The 9,698-nt window shown below is 42.0% G+C and overlaps 1 protein-coding gene across 2 annotated transcripts in view; it reads right to left on the bottom strand.

The window, feature by feature from the left end:
* Positions 1-3,770: 3,770 nt before the first annotated feature.
* KCNAB3 (potassium voltage-gated channel subfamily A regulatory beta subunit 3) overlaps positions 3,771-9,698 on the bottom strand; it is a 344,630-nt gene continuing 338,702 nt past the window's right edge. For both annotated transcript variants that reach the window (XM_086946036.1, XM_086946037.1), the window contains exon 14: positions 3,771-5,127. In XM_086946036.1, coding sequence (XP_086802162.1) covers positions 5,038-5,127 — 90 coding nt within the window. In that variant the 3' untranslated portion in view covers positions 3,771-5,037. The remainder of the gene's footprint in view (positions 5,128-9,698) is intronic.

The raw sequence follows: 9,698 nt of genomic DNA, 5'->3' as shown, positions 1-9,698 counted from the left end.
TCAATCAGCACAAGTATCTCCCACTTGCAGTCCTAAAGGCTTCCTGCATCAAATTCAACTCGCACACACAAATTCTATCTTTTACTGGTCCAAAGTCCCTGACTCTTACCTCTTAAGGGCTACCAGTTTTATTGCTGTTGCTAAAGATTTCAAAACTCAGTTCCAAAGCATCACTCAATCAGCATGAAGGTTCCACAATTATAGGTCCACAATCTTCCTCACTTAGTATAAAAAGCTCTGTCATTGTGCAAATTTTCCAACTGGCACTCTACAATCGGTCTGTTCCAAATTCCATTTCTGAAACTATTACAAAGTCTCCCTTTATTTTGTCAAAATCACCATTGCTCACTCAAACATTAGCCCTCGCTTAGCACCTTATTCAGAGAGTGGGGGTCCTAGGACCGTCATACTTGCATTGTTGGTCTGACCACTGCCAACACTGCGGCTCTGCCCGCTGTATTTTGGGTGTGTTGTTCGGACCACCACAGGACCACTTCCTATGCTGGGATCCAGGATCCAGTGGCGGTGGCACAGCGGAAAGGGGCAGGAATATGCTGGTGGTGCCGCTGCAACACAGCCAAGCATATTCTGAGTTGCATTTCCACCCTCCATTTCATGGTGGTGAGCCCACCAGGAAAAGGGTGGCAGAGATGCATCTTAGGGCCCCCTGGCGCTTCAAGGCTTGGGGGTGCAGGCGGGAGACACATGTTGCACTATTAGCTTACCTAAGGTAAAAACAAAATACATGTTTTATTATGTATTAATAAATATTAAAAGTAATGTATAGAATTAGTTAAAAGCAATGTAATTATAATTATATTTTTATAACAATGTATGTTACATTCATATTTAAATGTAAAAGGTTATTAAAATATGTGAAAATAAAATATAGAATGGTTTATTATCAATACTTTTGGTTCAATAAATTAGATTTTGTTAATATTTTTAGCGATATTAAATAATTTTTATTTAATTTAACATGATATCCTATGGGGTTTCATTTCCAGTTCCCACCTCCATTATTTGTTTTTATAGGAGGGTGTTGCAGTATCAATAGTTGGCCATGTTTGGTGCCAGACTTAATGCTGCTGCTTTTTGGCCGTACTAACTTTACAGGTGTTACACTTGGTTCCACCCCTGATGTAAGTCTGTACTTTTGAGTAGCTTTACACTCAAAAATGCTCAAAAGTGTAAGAGTAAGCTTGAATGTGTAGATGTACTCAGGTGTACATTTGCCTTTGTGAAAAGGCCGCACTGTATCTCAGTGTTTGGAGAAGACATGCAGACCGCCCTTTGAGGAATGTCTTCTGAAACAGTTATGTTGCCTGCATGGAGATTGTAACAAAAAATATTATTTAATCCCTGTCATGTTTTTCTATTTGTTTATTTCAGCACAAGACATAGTAAGAATTCTTCCATTTAGAAAGAGTCCCCATCCCATCAGATATGCACCAACACTAGATCCTGTTGAAGTGTTGCTGGAGTTGTTGAACACAATGATAATGTTTAGCTTGGAGTGGGCATATTTCCTCTTGGATGCGACCACCAAGCCTGTTTTGGTGAACTTTGTTATGATTTTGTTGTGTGTAACTCCAGTACATGTTGTACCATAGAAGCGGTGGCTCTTACCACCTTCCATTGAGTCTCTGTGTTGATCCAATGAGTACAACATACAAAGACAATATTTATTTGGCATTTTGTAGAGTCACCTTGCCTTTCCATACTTTTCTCCAAATATATTTTCTTGTAATTTTCTTCTTTTTTGCCTGCCTCTAGTTACCACTACCTTAGGTAGATACCACAAGATGATACCAGAGAGTAGAAAGAAATGTGTAGGTACACACAGAGAGGTTTGACCAATGTTAAAAGGATAATGAGGTCATCAGATCTACAAAGTGGAATCTTGGGCCCAGTTCTGGAGGCCACTTTTGGAGTGTAGTGTCCAGTTCAGTTCGGAATCACAGTATATATCCTGGAAGTTCCAGTGGTAGAGTACTCCATATGTAGCACAAGTAGCTAATTTCTACATTATGGAAGCATTCACAAGGCCTTTCTGTATTAATGAATGTGCTCGCCCTATCTGGCATTGTTACAAAACCTAAGAGATATTTCCTTATTTTTATGGGCACCTGCTCCACTCAAATGTGGGAAATGTTGCACTCAGAGAGCACCCCTTTAAAGAACGCAGGGTAGACCAATACAGCTCTGAAGGAGCTGGAAAATTTTGATCACCTAGGTAATGCTCTAGCTGTGCACTCTCTGACTCATATGAGGTATTTGTGTGGAGTACAGAGGATCTCAGTAATCCTCATATGGCCCCACTTGGGAGGTGCAGTTATGCACTGGACTCTGTGGCAACAAGCTGTTATTGGGCATAAAGAGAGATAACCCTGGACCATGGTAGCTTAAGACCTCTAGAGAGGACTTTCACCCAACCTGCTAGCATTCCGTAAACATCTCAAAACCTATCTTTTCACTACTTCTCACTAGCACCACTTGCACCTTGTCTCTCCGCTCCGCAAGCGCTGGGAGGCCTCCGGGTAGCTAGCGCTATACAAATCCAAATTCATTCATTCATTCATTCATTCATTTGCAAGACCTTCAGACCCCCCCTTCAAAGATAGTATGAACCCCCTGCAAACTAAAAGAGATTGGAGGCTTCTAGAGTCCCTCTGATAGGGTGGGTGGGTTACTGTACAAAGTAAGTGTGCATTACTGGTGGGTGAACTCTTGCAGCTGCACTGGGCACTGATACTGTAAATAAAGATCCAGGCTGATGTGCAGTGGGTGCAGAGGCCTTATGCCTGCACCTCCAATCTGTTAAATTTAGTGTGCAGTTCACAAAGCTTTTGAGGAAACACCTGGGTTTTTGCCAGTTATGGAGGTTTTATTTGGAATTTGTGCCTTATTCTAAAAGTGTAATCTGGCGAATTGGGCCCTGTTTCCGTTGACCTCATCTGCAGTATTCTGTCCAGTTCCACTAGAGTATTATTCCCTGTTATTGTGATCCCATTTGGAGTATAGTGCAAATTCTGGTGGCCTCCTCTAGACTACTGGGCCAAGTTCTGGTAGCCTTTTCTGGAGATATATTTTGCCCAAAAGGTAGCTCCACTGGAGCGCCTTCATGTGTAGTATTGAGGCTAGTGCTGGATTTTTAATCTGGAAGGTTGTACCTTGTTGTTGAGGACACATCTTGAGTACTGTGGACAGGCATGGTAGTCTCATCAAGCATATTGCATTTAATTCTACTGGTGTAATCTGTAGTATTGAGTATTGTGCCCAGGTGTAGTGGTTACATCTTAGACATTGTGCCTACTTCTAGGGCTTCATCTGTAGTTCCTGAAGTCTTATCTAGAGTATTGTACCAAGTTCAAAAAGTCTCACCTGGAGTATAGTTTTGGGATCTGGATACTACATGTCAATAATTATATCAATTTCAGTCGCCACCAGCTAAATTACTATTGTCCACATTTTGGTGACTTCATCTGCAGTACAGTACCCAGACCTCAAGCGAATATCTGGAGCAATGTGCCCAATTTTCGTCGCCTCACCTGAAATATTGTGCCCATTTCTAGTAATATTTTCTGGATTTATTTTGTGCAGAGGTCCATAGTCTCATGAAATTTAGTGATCTCCTATGGACTATCACCCAGTTGTGCATTTGGAGTAAGTGTGATCTGTTCTGGTCTCTGCAATTTGGGGAACAAGAATACAGATTAGAGCTGAGACAGAAGACTTTACAAAATGTTGCAAAGTCTGCAAGAAGAGATTCGAGGACTCTCTTAAGTAGCAGCGAGGATAGAAGAGGGGCAGTAAAATAAACAAACTGTAGTTGTGTTGAGTGTATACACAAATAAAGAATACAATACATTCTCATCCCAAAGATGTGACAAGGCACGTTTGGGCAAAACTAAATAGGATGGGATTAGGTAGGAGGATAACAAGGAGTCATTTAAGGAGATGTTTGTATTTTTAGGGCCAGGAAGGGAGGTAAGTGCAAGGAAAGCTTCTCAGCAGGAACAGTGGAAGCAGAATCTGGAGACCTAAGTTGCCCTGCATATGACTTTAGACAGAAAAAATTACCCTTGTCTGCTGCTGTATACTATTGATGAATCAACATATAACATGAACAATGAACATCAGCTTTTTCAAAAGTGTGAACTCTTTTCAGTATAAGGGTTTTGGTCTGCACCATGTGCCTATTTTATAAATCATCAGGTCTTGAGTTTTGGTAGTCATGTGCTATCCCCTCTGACATCTCCTCCAGACCCTTAGTGTAAAACAAAAGGGAGTCAGAAGCTTTCTGTTGTACAAGACTTGTTGTGTTGTGTGTAAAATTATATGGTAAAGATCTGTCCTGTTGGAACCCAGATGCAAAGCTGCACTTTTCCTATGTTCAATCCAAAAGTAGTCTTAAAAAATATAGATATATTTTTTTAATATGCTGCTGGTTATCCGTGACACAATCTTCAGAAAATACATGCGCATGCCTAGGGACTTGTGCTTGTTTGCCCACAGCTGTGGGATTGTTCATGCACTCATTTTGTTAACAGCACCCCCTATTGGTCATAAATCTAACCCTAGCGCATCCCAACTTTGTAAAAAATATTTTAGTGAATATGATCGGAATCACATGCCGCAGGGAGGTAGGAGTAAGAAAATAAATAATGTAGACACCTCAAAGAAGAAATTTGAAGCACGTATTTACATGTCGGCATTCCTGATTCGCTGGCGCGGGCGAGGCTGAGAGTGAAGACAGCATTGTGCCGAATGGCTTTCAGTTCAGTGTTAAAATGGCGGCTGCTACCCTGAGCTCCAGCACATGGATAGGAAGACAAGATTTGCTTGAAAGGTCATGCGTTAAAGCAGCGGGCATAGCTGGCCGGGTAAGAAGTATGAGAGTGTTCATTTTCCACCTGACCCCGCTGCAAAGAAAGCCTACACCATTTCCAGCAGCCAATGGCCCTCCAAAGCGCTCTACGATGTATGATGGTGCCCAGCGGTGAAAGGAGAGGCGGGAGAACATGCAGCTGCTCCCTACGCCCTCGACTCCTTCTTCACACTGGGCTTATTGCACAGGATAAGGTCAATCTCGGCGATGGTTTGGGCTGTCAGCTGACCCAGCACCTGCAAAGAAGGGGAAGCAGTTTCATTAGGTGTCTCAGTAGGGTATCTGCATGCCTTACTCCAACAGTCACATACCTTTCTTATTGAAATCTCTAATGCACCAATTGAGATGTTTGTGCTCCATTTTACCTACTGGGATCTCAGATCATCTTGAATAGTGTCACTTGTAACTGATTAGCGGATATTGTACTTATGTCATGAACCTTCTCCTTCGCTCATTAGTGACTTCCCCATTTCCCGCTCTCCTTTTTCACCGTAATGTCCTTACTTATCCATTGGAGCAGCCCCAAAACTCACATTTTCTTCTATTGTGGTTGAACAAATTATTTTATCCCATTAGACATCATGTATCATTTCTGATGCCTCTAGGGTCTCAGTAACAGTTGTGCACAACATACTCTGTAACAGTACAATGCCCAATCACAAAATACCTACCTCAGTAATTATATCAAGATCTTATTCTTTTTTTTAACAATGACACCATTCCTCTATCAGCAGTGACATCATAATTATTCTCTCAATGAAACCGGTTGCATGGCATTGCAATGCGGGCTTTTACCCCACGTGCCATTACAACGCTGTTTTTACAACGCAAGTCGTTACAACGACTTGCCCTGTAAGGGCTGGATAGTGGAATAGTTTAATTTTCTATTCCAACTCCAGCCCACGTTACAGCAGGGAAGGTGTTGGAATAGAAAATTAACTATTCCCTATCCAACGGCGGCCTCCAGCGCAAGTCGTTGTAACGACTTGCATTGTAAAAGCAGCGTTGTAATAGCAGTGCGGGGTAATGCCCGCGTTGTAAAGGCTGTTTACCATGAAAACATATTCCAACAGTAATATGATAATACTCCTGTCTTAAATATATCAAAATGGTTACTTATTAGTTGGAGTAGAGTTTTGCAGCATGACATTTTCTACATTCACATGCTGTAAATTATTCTGTGTCTGACAGCTAGGTTTGGAATACTCTTCATAGTCATCTTTTTCTCTTGTGTGTTTTTTTGTTGGCCATCATGGGGCATATTACCAACAATCTGTGATAATTATCGCAAAAAGCGGGTAGCAAGTTTTTTGTCATCGCCGCATATCGCTGGATTTTCTCGCAGTTTTAGCAGCGTATTATCAACGCGTTGCTCAGAGGCAATGTAAAATCCAGCAATAGCGGTGCTAACAAGCGATAGCGTGCGAAATCCTGTGATAAACTTCCTGTGATAATAAAATGCTTGCTGATACGCCATTCTGAACTTAGCCTATCAATCCACCTCCCATTGAAGAGATGGTTAAGTAAAATTTTAACCAGGTGTTAATTTCCTGCGATAACCACGGTTAGCGGGACTTTTCTCATTGCTTCGCGGGCCTGAGACCATGTTGATAATACAGAGAAGTTGTGTTTGAAACGTTTTTAATGAAGTTATTGTAGGGAACGCCTACTTTGCATCTGATTAGCGATATATAACGCTGTTATGAGATACTTTACAAAACTGGCTGCTATCGCAGAATTACACGCGCTAGCAAAGCCTTGATGATAGTGCGATAAAAATAAAATCACTGTTTTACCGCTGAAAAGTGCCGCTAAAGTGGCGAAAACCTGCTTGATAATATGCCCCTATATGTGGCCATTTGGTACTATTTGGTGCTATGTCCTTCCCCACATGCCACCAGGCATGCGACCCGCAAGCCCGTGTGCTTGGTTATCATCTTCAGATTCTTTTTTTTCTCTTGGTGACTTACCTTATCCTTATCAGCTTCCTGCTGTGTTTGAAAGGTATCATAGTTTTTTCTTAACTTTGTTGCACCTATTTTTTGGGTGGTGATGGGTCGCATGTGAATACAGAAAAGTATTCGAGCTGCAAAAGTACTCCTTCTGGTAAGTAACCATTTTGTTTAGCAATGTGAATCTTTTCTGGATGGGCATTCTGTGCATTGATTGTGTAGCAGTATCCTTGGAGGTGAGGTTGAAATGAAGTTGAGGTTTTAAACAGATGTTTCAGTACTCTTTGTCCCACATGTGACTCTTTGTTCACTTGGATGTCCACAGAGTAGCGTTTTGTGAAGGTGTGGATGGCCGCCATACATATATGGTTTATTAGAACATTTGCTCGAAAGACTAGGGTGGCTCATTTTTACCTTGGGGAGTGTGGTCTGGGTCTTGCATTTAAAACACACCTTCCTTTTTGTAGTACAGTCGGATTGTATGTACTATCCACCTTACGATGGTGACTTTTTGTCACAGGTGAGCCTTTGAATTTGCAAATGATACAAAGAACGGACTTCTATTTCTGACCTCTTTCGCCCTTTATAGGTAGTATACGACTGACCTATGCACAACTTGTGTATGCAGGGTTTTCTTGGCTTGACTTTTTGGCAGTTGTAAGAAACCCGGGAGCTGACATTTTTTGATACACGCGGAAGAATGATTCGACCTTTAGAAGGAAACATGGATTAGTCTGCAGATTGAGGTTCCCCATGAGCATCATTGCTGATCTTTGCTCCTTCTAGAAACCATTTAATAACTGGTGTCTTAAAGAAGCTTCTCCCTATATGTCCTCTTTTGTAGGCTACTATTGCTGCCAAGTGTACTTTTAGAGAAGCATATGTGAAACTGTTATCTAGGAGGAACCACAAGACATATCTCTTCCATTTTGCTGTGTTGACTTTGTACTTGGCCTTTGAGCATCCTTTAGGGTGTCCATGGATTGCTTTGGGAGGTCCAGGTGACCAAACTCTATTGCTTCAGGAGCCAGATTGTTAGACACAAACTGCTAGTTTCTGGGTGGTGGACCCTGCCTCCCTACATGGAGATTAGGTTATGTGTTGGTGGTAGTCTATTTATCTTTTCTAATGCCACCTTCACTAGATCTGAGAACCACGCCTGGCTTTCCCACTATGAGGCAATTAATTTCAGTGTCATTTTGACTGTTTGCTCATGGAATTTGTGAAAAAGCATACAGAAATCTCATTGACTAGTCTATTAATAGAGAATTTCCTAAGGAGCAGTGGCATGGGTGTCACTCTGGATGTGAAGTCATGATATTTTGCATTTTCTGGGTTTGCGAATAGGTCAATATTGTCATGTGTTCTCTACATGGTCTATTGTAGTTTTCCCTATGTTAGCCTGACTGTCCACATCACAGGCTGCGTTAGCTTTGCACACGTTAATACATAATCAAGTTTGCTTTTGTGCAACATTATATTTTCACACAGAACCTGCAGTTGTTTTCTCGTACTGTTGTTTCCTGGGATTTAGTCTGAACAGCAAACTAGGTCAAACAACAATGTCCCTTGTTATTATGTTCTGGTCAGGCACTCGCACCTAGACACAACACAGAAATGCAGCTGTTGTTTATGAATATGTGAAGCTTGTCATATAGGTATGCGCATCACTGTAACACAGAGAGAGATCGATTTTTCCTGAGAGAAAATACGCTGTATCTGAGTATTCAAAACATAATCCTGTGTATGCTAAGTTACGGGGTCCACTGCTAAACCTAGAGATCTTCACTGAATAATTGTTTTTGCTTCTGTAGAAGGGAAATGGGGGTTAGGCTAAACTCTCTTATATTATGACAGGGCTTTTCATCATATACGGTATATTAACAATGCTGATAGTATTTCTGCTAGGCAGTTATTTTCTAATTGTGGCACCTATAATGAATGTCAGAGCATGACGGTTTAAATACACATTTCAAACTTCCTTCATGTTTCTTTCATATCTTATTGTGGGCGCGTACGAGTGTGTGCAAAAGAGATTGTCCTGCCACCGCGATCCCTGAGAGGGTCGGGAGTGTTGTGTCCTGGAGTGTCAATTCACTTGTTCCTCTGGTTATGCGTAGGAGGGCAAGTGAGTCACTATAGCTAGTCGGACTCGTGCTCATGGTACTGAGTTGGTATGGTGACTCAGCCCCTACTTTTGAGGTTCTATGACCCCAAGCACAGTTCTGCTCCTGAACAGAATCCCTGCAACAATCTCTGAAGGCCCTTATTGCTGGAACACCTTTTGAAGCACTTGTTCATTTATCTCCCATCCGTGTTATATGGATGCTTACTTGTTTAATCTGTCTGCTTGCCCGTTTTCTATACTTGGCAGGTGAATTGCTATCAATATTATTCTTCCCTGACTGGCCCATCTCCAAATCCCCTGGACTTGTTTTGGCTGCACATGTAACCTTCTCCCTCCTGGTTTGTTCAGATAGAACATTGTGGTCAGGTTCTCAATTTGGATTTCACCCTTTCTCCCCACCTGCATCTGGATGGCCTTTAGGGCCAGGAAGACTGTCTTGAGCTCCAGGGCATTTGTGTGAGCTCTGCCATGTGTGCTCCCTAATCCATGCCGGATGCATGCATAGTGGTGATAGTCGCGATTGGAGTTGGTTGTTGTCCACATTCCAACATGTTATCTCTTCCTTTGCATTTTAACTGCTAGATCTTCCCCACTCCTCGTTGGCTGTGACTGTTGATTGTGGGTCCATTCCCGAAGTCTCATATGCAGTCTTGAGTGTGCAATCAGTGGGATGCGGAGGTCACCATACCCTATCATTTTCCCCACAACCCTCATTGTCAGACACTGT

This window comes from Lissotriton vulgaris, chromosome 12 (genome assembly GCF_964263255.1).
Source record: "Lissotriton vulgaris chromosome 12, aLisVul1.2, whole genome shotgun sequence".
NCBI lineage: Eukaryota > Metazoa > Chordata > Amphibia > Caudata > Salamandridae > Lissotriton > Lissotriton vulgaris.
This window is presented reverse-complemented; position numbering and strand designations above follow the sequence as displayed.